Below are 15,040 nucleotides of genomic sequence, written 5' to 3' on the forward strand. Positions count from 1 at the left end.
AGAGATACATGGTTAGTCTCTTAAACATAACACTATAATATTAAAAAATGGACTACAGGACACAAGAATGAATTGCAGAAAATGTAGAAGCAGTTTCAGAGACAATGTAACATTGCAGGTAAGAAGATGAAAACTATAGACTAGGATTGTGGCAATGGTAGACAGAGAAAGGAAGAAAGACTTCCTACAGGAACTTGTGGTTTATTGGATGTAGAAGAATAAAGGTGTGGGAAGATTCAAAGATAAAACCCTGGTTTCTGGGCTAAACAACTGAGTGAATGGCTGGGTTATTTTCTGTCACAGAGGACACTAGGATAGGAGCAGGTTCTTGGGTGAATTTTGATTTAGGTTTTGGACTTTCTCTTAGAGGTTAAAAAAAAATTCAAAGTGGAGACACTGAGCAGATAATAATAAGAATGGTCTAGTTTGGAGTCACTGGCATATAGATGGTAATTTAAACCACAGGAGGTATGAAATAACTTACAAGAGGAAAATAATTGAGAAGAAAAGAAGCTCTGACAAGGGTCAGGTAGAAAATGAGTAATAGACAAAGGAGTCTTGAGAAACAGCTAACAAAGAACTCAGAGAGTACAGTGTCACAGAGAACCAAAGTAGGACACAGCAAGAAATTTTAAAATAAGAAGGATAGTGAATGAACGGACTCAAATTTTGCAGAGAGATAAAACAGAGACTGATAAACATCAGTTGAATTTACTCATTAGTAAACTTAATGAAAGTTGTTCTGGAGAAATGATGAAAGAAGTTTGCAATTATTCAAAGAAGTTTTGGAGAAGAGACAAAAGGATCTAGCCAACCTATAAGATGATTGGTTATGGAGAGAAGAAAGAAGTTAAGACTGTATCTAGGGATGGAATAACTGCTGATCACGAAGACACTTTTAAGATAATAAAAAGACTTTAGCATATTAGCATGCTGATAGATGACTGAATACTGAGGGAGATAATGCTGCTGTCAGCAACTGAATTTTCAGTAGGAAAAGGAGTCCAAAGGGGAATATTGTCTTTGGATTGATTCATGAAACGCCTGTCATAATTGAAGTGGACTTATTTTTCTATCACAGGAGTTTCATGAATGTCTCTGAAGTCAATACTCCCCCTCGGACTTTAATATTGTGAGCCCTGATGGAGTTTTATATTACTCATGGAATTATTTCATTTGCTAAGGAGAAACTTCATAACAATTGTTTGTATTTACTCAACATATTTCTTTCTTGCAAGCTCTTTTATTTCTAATTAAAGTTTTTTTTGTTTCCTTGTATGCTTTTTCTAGGAAAATTCCTATCATCTTTTATAATATCATCTAGGAGATATTTGGAACAGAGTCAACCCTCTCAGTTACATAAAATAAAGAATGGCATATTGTTGGAAAACAGATCTAAATCCCAGTGAATCACATGAAAAGCAGCAAAAGCACCAAGAATTTCACTCTGTAAATCAACCTCTTTTTCCTAGCCATACCAGTCTGGGTTTTGATCATGTAGTAGATGAGATCAGTAATAAAATCCCACTCAATCAGAGAGAAATTGAAGAAAACACCATTTTTGTGCCCAGTGCACCACACTGGGACTCAAAAAGGCATTCATTAGATGAAGCAGACCAAATATCCTTGAATGAATTCACTTCTAAAAGCACAGAACTCTCCTGTCACCAAGTTAATAAAACAGGAGTAATTGGTTTTAGGCATTCCATGCTACCAAATCCTCAAAACATAAATATAGAAAGCTTTTGGGGAAACCCCAGAGGAAAATACCATGGTGCTGATGATTACGGATTCAATATTTTACCTCCATCATCCACTAGTGTGGATGAAATTAATTCACGGAGTGAACTGGATAACTACCATATAGGATTTGAATGTAGCATTCCTCCTATATATCCATCCTTCTCAACTGACTTGATGCCAAAAGAAGAAAATAAAAGCAATAGAAATATGAACATTGTGGAACCATCTCTGATGCTCTTCAAAGGTTCTTTTCTACCCAGGACCTGGGAAAGTACATGGCCAAAGAACAAAGAGGTATGTGTCATATATGTCAACTTAAAAATACGAATCTGAAAGAATCATTCAATAATGTGCTGGGTTAATTTGGTAATGAGAGTAACTAACCTTAATTAGGGGAATGTATTAATATTATTAATACTTTTGGGGAAAAAAAAACTTATTCACAAATTCCGTGTTCCTGAATTAATGATTTTTTCTAAAGAAAGAGAAAATTTTTTATAATATTTTTAAAGTTCTGGTTTCATCAAAACTAAATAAAATGTTATAGTATTTACATTTTGTTGGATAAAAATATCATAGTTGGAGGTTTAAATGATAGTATTTTCTATTCTTATTGTGTCGTTATGCACACATAGAAACATACATACATTTCATTACATTTATATTGTGAGTTATATTACCATGAATTAAAACTTCATATCATTATTGGTAGGAAAAATGTCCCTTTACTCAGAGGCTACTAAATTATACTGTTGGCAGGCAACTTCTTTTGGGAACATTCCAAGAGTAGGAAATTAAGTAATCATTGTGCAATTCATCCTGATGGTTTCATTAGTAGTTTTCCAATCATTTAGTAACCACAGAGGTTCTTGTATAATATTTGAACATTTCTCTGCTTATACGGAGTCTAAACACAAGTGAAACCAGAATTAAACAGTAAAATGATGAAACATTATTTCAGCTGTAATTTACAGGGTTAGACAAGAGGATTTTTCATTTATTCAACAACTATTTATCATATTCTCAAACTATATATGATTAGGCATAACAAATGCAAAGAAGAAAACGCATAATACCTGATTTCAGCAATAGCATATTGCTTAAATCAACCTGTAAACCAATAATGGCAACACAGTAAAATAATAGACAGGATGAGTTCATAAGAGAAGAAACAACTAATTGTGTCTGAGGCACTTGCAGAAGAGGTAATACCTCAAATGATCTGAATTAAAAGTGCATGAATTTTAGGAACCTTTACTTCTGATCATGACAATGTAACAAGTACTAAACTTTCCCTTACCACTGAAAACAACTATGAAATTAGACAAAATATATGAAGCAACTGATTTCAGGATTGAACAACAGCCAGTATAGACATCAATCCTTAAGAGAAGGGAAACACCAACGTGTTGTTATGATCATCCTGGTGTCTTCAGGGCTCTTTCCTGCTGCTAGGCAGACTAGTGGAGCCCAATTTGAGCAGCAGTATCACTAAACTGAGGAGGCAGAGACTGCAGTTCCAGGCTGCAAAGGAAGCTGTAATTCGTAGGGCACACCGCAGAAGGAACTATGCAATGCGTGGGGGGTCAGGAGTCTATGTGAGATTTACTACAGATTATTGGCCAAGAGGTTGTGTTCACCACACACAAGTAGAAGTTATGCAGTGCCAAAGTTCTGACCCAGCGAGAGAAGACACTGAGCTGAGAACTTCAGGCATTCATTTGAGATCACACAAAGCTATCTCTTAAGGGTAAAAATTGTGCTCTAAAGTAAATGTTCTACCTATTAACTTACATGTGGCCCCACAAAAAAATAAAATCGAGGCTGACAAGACCAAAACGATCTTAACTGCCTGCCTACCAGAGAAAAATTGCACTTTGTAAAAACAATTCCTAATGTGTCATCTACAATATCCAACATTTAATAACAAACGCACAGATGCATAAAGAACAGGGAATTCTGAACCATAATCAAGAAAATAAGCCAGTGAATAGAGATTCTGTGATAGAACAGATGTTGGAATTAACAGATGGGGACTTTAAGGAGATTATTAAAACGATGTTCAAGAAGATGAAGTAAAGATGAACATAATGAGTAGTCAAATGAGGAATCTCAGAAGGAAATTAGAAACTATGAAAAAACAAACAAAGACTAATGGAAAATTTAGTAATACAAATATATTATCTGTAGTTAAAAAGTCACTGGGTGTGCTTAAAAACAGATATAAGATGACAGGGGAAAAACAGTACTTGAAAGAAAAAGAATAGGGCTTCCCTGGTGGCGCAGTGATTAAGAATCCACCTGCCAATGCAGGGGACACGCGTTCAAGCCCTGGTCTGGGAAGATCCCACATGCCATGGAACAACTAAACCCATGTGCCACAACTACTGAGCCCATGCACCACAACTACTGAGCCTATGAGCCACAACTACTGAAGTCCGCGCACCTAGAGCCCGTGCTCCACAAGAGAAGCCACTGCAATGAGAAGCCCGCACACTGCAACGAAGAGTAGCCCCCGCTCGCCACAACTAGAGAAAGCCCGCACGCAGCAATGAAGACCCAATGCAGCCAAAAATAAATATAAATAAAATAAATAAACTTACTTAAAAAAGAGAAAAAAAAGAAAAAGAATAGAAATTACCCAAACTGAAGAAGAGAAAATAAAAGAATTATATAAAAGTGAGCAGGGACTAAGAAACTTAGGAGATAAGGAGCCTAATATTTGGATAATTTTGGAATGCTAGCAGGAGAGGAAAGGAAAGAGAGAAAAATTCATTTGAAGAAATAATGCTCTGAAATTTTCTCCAACTCGGTACAAAATATCAAATTACAGATTTAAGAAACTCAATAAATCCCAAACAGAATAAATGCAAAGACAACCACATGTAGACATGTTATACTCAAACATATGAAGACCAAAGTTGAAAAGAACATCATAAAAGGTGGCAGAAAGGGGAAAAAAAATTTCATGCAGTGGAACAACAATCTGAATTAAAGCATTATCTCATCAGAAACGATGGAAGCCAGATGACAGTGGAATAGCATTTTTAAAGCTCTATAAAAAAAGAAAAGAATCCATACTTCTATAACTCATTGAGTACATGCTTGAAAATTTAAAATAAATATATTATCATATAAACAAATGTTGAGAGAAATCAGTCAGCTCACATGCACACAAAAAAAACTGAAGTCAGTCTTTGGATGCAAAGAAAATGATACCAGATGGAATCTAGAAAGGAAAAAAGAGCAGCAGAAATGGTAGATATGTTAGTAAATATGAAAAACTACTTTTATCTTAATTTTTTGAAAGACAGCTGACTGTTTAAAGCAAAAAAACAGCATTTCATTGTCAGAGTTGTATACGTAAACAAAAGATAAAAGACAACAAGAGAATAAAAGATGAAGGGAGGGTAAATGTTATCTGCTATTGGAAATTCTTACATTTTAAATGCAGTGGCACAATATTAACTCTAAGTAAACTGTGAAATATTTACGATGCATATTGTAAGTTCTAAGCTAGTATAATCACTAAAAATATAGTACAAAGAAGAAAAACTAAAAATCCAACAGAGAAATTAAATAAAATGGGATAAAAAATCAAACTGCAAAAATCAGGGAAGGAGAAATAGAAGAACAAAATAAAACAGAAGAAACAACTAGAAGCACATATGAACATGGCAGTCTTAAATCTAACAATACCCATAAATATACTAAATATATTCCAAATAAAAGGGAGAAATTGACAAACTAGATAAAAAAGAAAGGCTTTATTTTTTACAAGAGTCAAATTTGAAAAACAAAGGCACAGACAGGTTGAAAGTTTAAAAAAAGTAAAAATATTTAACATTCAACCAGCAAAACAAATCTGTGTGTGGTTATTAATATCAGAAAACGAAGCTTAAGGCAGGGTTTTATTAGAGAAAGAAAAGGGTCATTTCATAATAATAAAACAGTCAATCAGGAAGACTTAATAAATTTAAATGTAGATGTACCTAATAATGGCTCCAAAATACATAAAGCAAAATTATTTCTTTAACTGAGCCGTTTATGGATTTATTCACAAGAAGTGAAGCACATGTCCAAAACACACTTGTATATGAAAATTAATAGTTTTCTTTACAATACCCCAAAACCACAAACAACACAACTGTTTATCAACAGGAAGATGGATAAACAAACTATGGAATATTCATGCAATAGACTACTAATAGGCAATAAAAAAAGATGAACTATTGATACATATGACAACATAAATTTTAAAACATATATCATTTAAATGAAAGAAGCCAGGGGCTTCCCTAGTGGCGCAGTGGTTGAGAATCTGCCTGCCAACGCAGGGGACACAGGTTCAAGCTCTGGTCTGGGAAGATCCCACGTGCCGCGGAGCAGCTGGGCCCGTGAGCCACAATTACTGAGCCTGCGCGTCTGGAGCCTGTGCTCCGCAACAAGAGAGGCCGTGATAGTGAGAGGCCCGCGCACCACGACGAAGAGTGGTCCCCGCTTGCCACAACTAGAGAAAGCCCTCGCACAGAAAAGAAGACCCAACACAGCCATAAAATAAATTTTAAAAAAATAAAATAAAATAAAATAAATGAAAGAAGCCAGAAACAAAAGAGCACATTCATTAATCTATGGTGATAGAAATCTGAATTAACAGTTACCAAATAGATGTTCAGATTGACAGAAGGAGATATGGGGGAACTTCCTAAAGTGATAGAAATGTTCTATATTTTTTGATTGGATATTAATATTCACAGTTGCATATATTCCTCAAAACTCAAATTATATATTTAAAATTTATGTATTTTTCCATATGTATTGCTTCAGTAAACTTTTTAAAAATAAAATTAAAAACATAATGGCTTTTTAAAACAAAATAAAAATTTTAGAATTGTATTAATCTTTTCTCCACACCAAGCTATTTTAATTTAACAGTTTTTATTTTAAGCTGACAGGTTGTTCCATTCAGCTGGTTGAAGTACCTGAGGGCAGTAATAGAAGTCTGGCCTCCTTTTGCAACAAAGTAAAAAAGTAAGTGTTGCTATTCCATTGAACTTAGAAATTTCTGTACCTGCATAAATTTGTCTATTTTAACATCGCTGAACTGATTAATCTTGCATATAAAATGTTAAAGCTCTATAATTTTTTAACATAGAAGTATAAATTTATGACAAATTAGTTCATTAATCAACTTCTGGTATTGCTTTTGTTGTTTATAGTCAAATAAATTTTTCCCCTGAAAATTTGGCTACAGACGAATGTTTTACAATTTCAGTCTTGCCCTTGCTGTTTGTTGATAGCTTAGTTTGCAGTGAATTAATTTCTCATTTAATGGCACATAAGTGACTGACTTATTTGGCTCTGTCCCAAATTAGCATAGATTTATCCTTCTTACCTGGGATATACTATTTAGAATGATGAGAGTACCTTCTGCTTAATAACTCAATCTTACCCTGAATGGGCTGCCAGAATGTTGAACAAGTGCATGGGTGTTTGTCCACTGAAAAACAAATTTGATCACAAGGGGATCCCAGATCCCAGATCCGCTTTTTGCTAATCTAAAAAAAGAACTTATAAAGGTAGATGCCTCTTTTTTAAAGACCAATCTCTTATTATCAATTAAAATTTATATAATGCCATCTCTTCTATTGCTAAGATTCCTGAAAATTTTGAAAAATTAATGCACTTACATTTTAGTTATCTTGATTTTTATCCTTTTTTGGCTGTTTTAAATATAATAAATATACATATAAATAAACATTAGCTTATTTATCAGCTATAGCAGCGGCCTGCTAAAGAATCATTTGGGATTAAAGATTTGAGTCATTTATTTAATCACTACCTTAAAAGGCTATCTGAATGCCTAATAACTAGTCAATGCATGGCAGATATTCAAATGAAGAACAAGCAAGCAAACAAAAAAGCAAAGTCAAGTTAAAAAACTTGTCACCATATTGGAAGAACCGAAAGGCACACATACAAAATACAAAACAAAGCGGTTCAAATCCATGAACCTATATTCAATCTTTAATTAATTTCTTGCTCCAGTTCACAGAAGAATATTTTAAATGGCACTTTGGATTCCTAATTAGGATCTTTACAGCTATAAATATTGATTCTGTCAGGAATGAGCTACCCACTGTAACAACCTGACAAGCATTGCCAGGAACTTGACACTTTAAATCTAAGATGCGATAATTTCTACCCTCTAAGTGTAAGAAATAGCTCTCTCAATATCACAAGGTAATACCTGGTATAGCTCCATCAAAAAACACTCATTATTAGTCTCTCCCATCACTTTTTTTTTTCAAGAGAATGTAATATTCTTTGATGAAATCTTCTTGTGAATGCAATAGTGACATGAAAATATTTTATGTGATGGTTTGTCAGTAGCTCATGGTACATTTTTAAATTCTTAAATGGAATTTTTTTCCAATGGTTTCTTTCAAAGTAACCATGAGTACTAAAAAAGACAACCAAACAATAATAAACTTTAAAGTAGTAAAAAGAAGATAAGGGTTATATTTACACATTGTTTTGGTTTTCTATAATTTTTGTTGACAAATACTCATATAAAGATAATTAAATTTATATATGCATAATTATTTTGTACACAAACACACTATTCACTCAATAGCAAGTATTTTTGAGGACCTAATATGTGCTAGGTGCTATCCAAAGCTCTTAATTCAGAAGAAGACAGAACTGAATTTGAAAGCCAAGTTTCTTAAGAGGGTCTCCAAAATTTCTGGAAAGCCATATAGAATGGATTTATATATCCAATTTCATCAGTGTTTTTTTTTCTAACATTTAAATAACCTTACCTAATTCCCGCCATACACCCTTAAAGAGGCTCTCCAATTTGTGGGATTTGGTTTCTTGTTGTGACATACTTTTAAGGCACATCTCTCAAGAAATATGTCATATTTTTATTAAAAATACAATAAAATGTCATAGCACATGAAAAAAGTTTTTGGCCCACAGTAGATGCTCAGCGAAGGTTTAAGAAAGAATGAGTCATGAATTTACATTTTAAATTTAACTCTCCAAAATGGTAGAAGGTTAAATCATGTATGTATACATTGAGTAGTACCTTATCATATGGTTGAATGCTAGATCATAAAGCTCCTCAATTCAGAACTGGAGTTCAAACCTTTGTTGTAGGGTATAACAAGGAAGAGTGGCCCCTACCTTTATCCTAAGCAGTGGTTCTTGAACTGCAGTTCTGGAGCAGCAGTAGTATCGGCTTATCTGGAAAACTGCTAAAAATTGCGGGGGGGGGGGGGTGGGAATCCTCCACATATCTACTGAATCAAAAACTTTGGGGATGGAACCCAGAAAAAAAGGTGATTTTGATACATGCCAGACCCATTGGGTGTATACACACTTTTCCATTTGTGAGGTCCCTCAAGGAGGGGATGTTTTGGTAGAGTTTAAGGGCATAGAGATAGAGCTACTTCAATGGGCCTACACTACTTTAATGCTGCAAAAATAGTTAGAATAAATGCCAAGGATGCAATATATATGATACATTACATAGAATGCATATACAGAATGCATAATTTTTCATTCAGGAAAAGCACTACAAAGTTTAGAGGTCTGCAAAATTAACAAAAAAAGAAAAAACCCTAGGACTTCATATTCATCATCAAAAGCATTTTAAATATCTAGTTACAAATAATTTTATGCTAAATTCTACATGTGGGCATAAAATATGGCTCTACAGGGATTCAGCTGTAATAATATAATGATAATTATGATACATTACGTGGATATATTGCTCTACATTCTACAAAAGTCTTTTATATGCCTTTTCTCTCATAAGCCTTTAAAGTAGATATAAATATCCTCATTTGTGCAAACAAAGAAACTGGTCATATAACTTGCCTCTGACCATAAAACTACTGAATATAAGGAGGAGTTATGGGGATATATGTATATGTATAGCTGATTCACTTTGTTATAAAGCAGAAACTAACAAACCATTGTAAAGTAATTATATGCCAATAAAGATGTTAAAAAAATTTTTAAAAATTAAAAAAGAGTCAGTATTCAAACTCAAGGCTTCTGACTCCAAGGATAAACTATTTTCCAATTCTCTAACTTTCTGACACAGTAATTGTTCAGAATGTACAAATGACTTCTGGGCTCAATTATTTACGTAAAAGCCAAAGATTTGTGTAACAACCCAAATTTAAAGAAAATGGGCTGCCAAGAATGGTGTTTACCAATTTGACACACACAAGAGAATTTATTCATCAATAAATGAATAAATAATAAATGAGTGACTTCTGCCTTGACAAAGGCATGAGCCAAAACCAAGGGGAGGAGTTCATGCCTCAAAAGGCAATGTCAGTGAAGCAAGCAATCACTGTTCAGAGTGAATTTTCATGTTTTATAAGTGACAATGTATTCTTAATTGCTTCAAATGAGGTGCCCCAGGGAAAACGTAAAGACCAGAGCTTTACAGTTGCTTTTGGTTTAACTGTAATCTTTACCAATCTAGCCTAGCTAATAGCACTATACCACAACTCAGCTGCTGGTTATTTTCATATTTCAAATCTTCTATAGCAAACCCTGCATGAAGTTTCTTATAATCTTGTCCTAAGTATTTTTTCACATATATTTTTCAGAATAAGAGAAACATATCATGCAGCTGACATTAATTCCAATTCGGGGAAGATCTGGAGCACGACTACAGCATTTCCATACAAGTTCTTTTCTAATACTAAGGTTAATATAAATATTTTTACTGATGACTCAACACAACAACTTCATTTTATGCCATATGGTAAGCAATCTTGCAAATAAGTATAAAAATCTGCATAAAGCTGGTATAAGCTGCCTTGAGTCCACAGACTGAAGTCATTAAAAGAAGCAGTATTAGCTAGTATTTTGCCCTGAAGTGAAGTAAGAGGAAAACAGCTGGAAATCTTTTAACATTTGTTTGGCTATTGTTTTTTAGAACTCTCTTCAGAGCTCACCCCAGGACACCTTATTTTCCTGCTATGAAATAGCAAGTATAGCAAGTTTTTAGCATATTAAAAATAAAAGCTAAATTTCAAAAAGATTCTAGATAAAGACTATATGTAAGTGAAAATGGCTGTTACACAGACTCTATCTCCACAGTGAGAACTATAATAGCCCTGTACAGCCCAGCATAGTTAGCAGCTCTACTGAATCGGAGTCTCTGGATGGATGCCAGGTACCTGTATTTTATCAAACTCACCAGATGATTCTCATTTCTCTAAAGTTTTAGAATCTCTTTAAAGTTGTTTAATATTTATTTCACTGTTACCATCAACCATTTTGCAAAACAATATTAGTTCTTCACACATTAGTTGCTACCAAGTTTCTATGTATCAACTGCTGTTTCTTGACAAATAATGGTCCAATAAATTTTTTTCATTATTATTATTATCACTGTATTTTGCTTTATTTTCTTTCTTACTCTAGCCAAGGCTCCGACTTAGTACAGATGACTGCAAACATAACAATGTTATGTGGGAATATTAGTTAGGACCATCTGGTTTGAAACTAACAGAAACCAACTCCTGCTGATGTAAGCAGAAAAAAAAAATTAAAGATTACAGGGATTTCTTATAGAATTTAAGAGTAGGAATTCAGCAAAGATTTGGGAATAAAACACTGATGTACAGGCAGTCCAAAATTCCTGTATGTCTCTCACCTCATCTCCTCTCTGTATAATTGCTTCTTATGTTTCTCTTGCTTTCTGCTGACTCATTTCCCTTACTTTTCTGCAACACATGGAAAGCTAAGCTCTCAAGCTTAAATGCTATTTGGCCAGCGATCTAAGAAAGAAAGTTCAACCTCCCCATTGGATCTGTTACCAAACTCAGGTTTGGCTGCTCGCTGCTCAAAAACCAATAATCAAGAGGCAAACGTCAATAGAAAGGAAAGGTGTTTTAACCAGAAAAGCCAGCAATCTGGGGAGAAGGTAGACTCATGTTCCAAGACCAACTCCAAAGATTCTGCTCAGCCATGACAGTTCTTAAAGGCAAAAAAGGGGAGGAAGAATCTCAGTGAATCGTGGAGGCAGGAGATTGGGTTATGCATTGTTCTCCATTCTGTGCAGGCAGGCTGACTCTCTCTTCAGATGTTATCTTGCCTGTGTGATGTGCCTGCAGGATTGCTAAGGAGGCCATTGCGGGTAGAGAACTAGTCATTCTTTAACTACTTAATTCTTTATCTTACTTCTTTTTATCTAGGAAAAGAATCAACAGGTTAATTAAGTTCTTTCAAGGTTAGAGGGGAATAGAAATGGGCAAACAGGAAAGGGGCAGAAGAGCTGCTTTCAGATCCACTTTCAAATTTCTAAAACCAGAGTTCTGATTGCACAGCCAAGATCAATAGTGCTGTACCTTGATGCAATCAGAATGGCATCTGGGTTATGTTGACTTCAGTTGCTGGAGAAGAGGAAATAATTATGAACGAGGGAGACCACTCTTAATCTTCCAATTTATAATATTTAATTTCCAATATTAGATTTGGCAAAACAGAGGCCATTTTTGACTTTTATAAGAAGTTTCAGTAAAGTGATTAGGTCATTGTGTTTAGTGTTAGAGATGTACAGTGGTAAAGAGGATGTCTGTGGCCTCAAAGATAGTAAAAGGGTCTATAAGAAGAAGGGGGAGGAAGGGATGATTAGAGGGGAAGGAGGAAAAAGCAGGGGAGGGGAGAGGACACATTTATGAAAATATACAGAGTAGCATATGCTGCTATTAGGAGGAAAATTTGTCTTCTGCCCATTTAAATTTGAAGAGGGGTTAGGCTGTGACACAACTGACAATAGAGAAATTAACAGGACAAAAGACAAGGTTTCCTTATACATACATGCAGGGGTTACTCAGTAATGAGTAACCTGATGAAACCCAGAGGTAAAGGTTTACATAAAAAGTTAATGTAAAAGTGTGTGTGAGGAGGGGCGTGTTTAGAGCTTCAGTAAGGAAATACATAGATATCTTTTTATGCTAATGGATGGGCAGTCGGTCTCCTTCCCAAAGTTGCAGGAAACTCTCTCAGAAGAAAGTTGATAGCACCTGTATTAGGGAGTCTTGGCTATAGTCAGATAAGAAAAGTGAAGATAAGTTTTCAAATGTTTTCACTTTAAGCTAATCTTTATGCCAAAACTGTGATCCCTTCACCACTTTAAATGAGCGTTTTACTAATAATATAGGTGTGCTCTAGAGAACAGAAGTCTGAAAAGTATTTCAAGAATGACCAATAAGTTGCTAGAAACTTCAGGAATAATGAAATCTAGATAAGCAAAGAGGAGGAGACAATGAGAGGTTTTCATCCAAAGAGAATTCTGTTTCTCCCAGAGTGAGAAAATAGAATCCTTCTGGAAGAGCAGGTGTTTTGAACAAGGACTTCTCTGTTCTACAGTCTTCAGCTATCACTTCAATGAAGATGATTGCCCTGTCCTTTTTTCCAATTCCAAAGTTACTCTAGAGCCAGTGTCTTTACTTTCAACTACCTTCTAGATTTAGATGACACATAGTTGGAACAGTATTAGGAAGCTGTTTGTGACCTGCAAAGTGGTAGAAGTAGAAGTCAGTTTGCAAGATTAAAGAGTAATTGAGAATGATTTGCAGAAGTTATCTACACTTTAAAGAAATTTGGCAGTAATGAGGAGGTAAAAATAAATAAAATAAATAAATAAATAAGATACTATATTAAGGGAATAGAATGGAAGAGGAGTGATTTTACTGGAATATTAAATAGAAACAAAACATCCTAAAGAAAAGACAAAAGCATCTTTAGAGTGGAGGGTATTAAATATATAAAAGAGAGGGGCTTTAAATTGCTGGAACTGGAAACCAGTGATGGAAGGATCACATGTGAAGAAGTAAGATGCAGTAAAAAGCAGTGATACTTATGAATCAAGAGGTGTAAAGGGATAGAGAAGGATGCATAAGAAAACTAGATTTAAGGTGCAGAGTAGCATAATTAAAGAATCTCAAATGGGCCTTAGTCTTTTCAGTATGGTAGGCAATATGGTCAACAGATTGAGAAGGATTGTATGAAGTTGGAGACTAGGAGAAACTGGAAAAAGTGTTATATTAGCTGTCAAATTGAAGATACAGGTATAAAGTCTACTTAAAAGAAGCCATAGTACTTGTTGGCTTACAATATGGATGAGAAGTTTAACTCATAGACATTTAATGTTTGGGTTCAAGGAGAAAAATGATAATTCCAGATTTAGACATGCTGAATTTGAAGCAATAATGAGACAACCAAAAAGTAACATGAAGCAAATAGTAGGAGATATCACACCAAAGCACAGGAGAGGAGTAATAACTAGAAACTGGATTATGGAGTCTTTCATGTAAACCGCAAAGATGACTGTAGTGAAATAATGAATGCATGCATGCCCCAAATAGCATAGGGGACACAGTCCTGGAAACAGAAAAGTCAAATGAATTAAAATAAACTGGTGTCTTTAGAGATATTTTCCTGCCATCTTATATTGGCAATGCTCTCCCCTTCTTGTCAAAGCCTTTATAGTCATGATTTTGCCTGTGGCCATATTTTCTTCTAGCTTCAATTCATACTATTTCAGTTAATATTCCCAAGCAGTAGCATGTCTAATATACTCTCTTCTGTGTCAGGGCATTTCCACAATCTCTAATTCCTATGATGATCTTTACCATTTGTTTCTCCAACCATTTTATTGGTAACAACTTGATCTACCGTAAAACCTACACTTTTAAATCGGACATTATAATACTCTTCAGTTTTTTTCTTCATGGCAAGTCCAACAATATCACTTGCACTATTTTTTATGAACCAGTCTGTGTCAAAAACCTTTCCCAAACAAAAAGGTGTGGCAGTATAAAAGAAGTCACAGCAAATTAAACACATAATTGCCAACAAAACTCAACTCAAATAAATGCAAATAAGTGTTTGCAGTATGCTGTTCAAATCCTCATTAAGGATCATCAGTACAATCTGTTGCACTAACTTTCATTCAAGATCACGTTGAAAGCATGGAGATATAGATAGATAGATAGATAATATATATAACAGATAATTTCCATTATCACATATAATAATAAATGAATCCCATACGATTTATCATTTACAATTAGAAAAATATTTCACAGACAAATATAATCGTACCAAGTCAGCATGGTTCTGGCCACTATTAAATGGCATATGCATGTAAGAGTTTGGTAGGGGGATATTATGGAATGTGAATATGAGAAGGCAACAAACTTTACCCTATAATATGCTGACACTTTGAGTCCCAGAGAAGGTGGAGAAAGAGAATACA

At 34.5% G+C, this 15,040-nt stretch overlaps 1 protein-coding gene across 3 annotated transcripts in view; it reads left to right on the forward strand.

Moving 5' to 3' along the window:
* The first annotated feature begins 1,371 nt into the window (after window positions 1–1,371).
* PIK3C2G (phosphatidylinositol-4-phosphate 3-kinase catalytic subunit type 2 gamma) overlaps window positions 1,372–15,040 on the forward strand; it is a 346,938-nt gene continuing 333,269 nt past the window's right edge. For 2 of the 3 annotated variants that reach the window (XM_068560099.1, XM_068560101.1), the window contains exons 1-3: window positions 1,372–2,037; window positions 6,692–6,774; window positions 10,377–10,534. In XM_068560099.1, the coding sequence (XP_068416200.1) occupies window positions 1,372–2,037; window positions 6,692–6,774; window positions 10,377–10,534 (907 nt within the window). The remainder of the gene's footprint in view (window positions 2,038–6,691; window positions 6,775–10,376; window positions 10,535–15,040) is intronic. The other variant, XM_068560102.1, reaches the window with a different exon arrangement.

Source organism: Eschrichtius robustus, chromosome 13, assembly GCF_028021215.1.
Source record: "Eschrichtius robustus isolate mEscRob2 chromosome 13, mEscRob2.pri, whole genome shotgun sequence".
NCBI lineage: Eukaryota > Metazoa > Chordata > Mammalia > Artiodactyla > Eschrichtiidae > Eschrichtius > Eschrichtius robustus.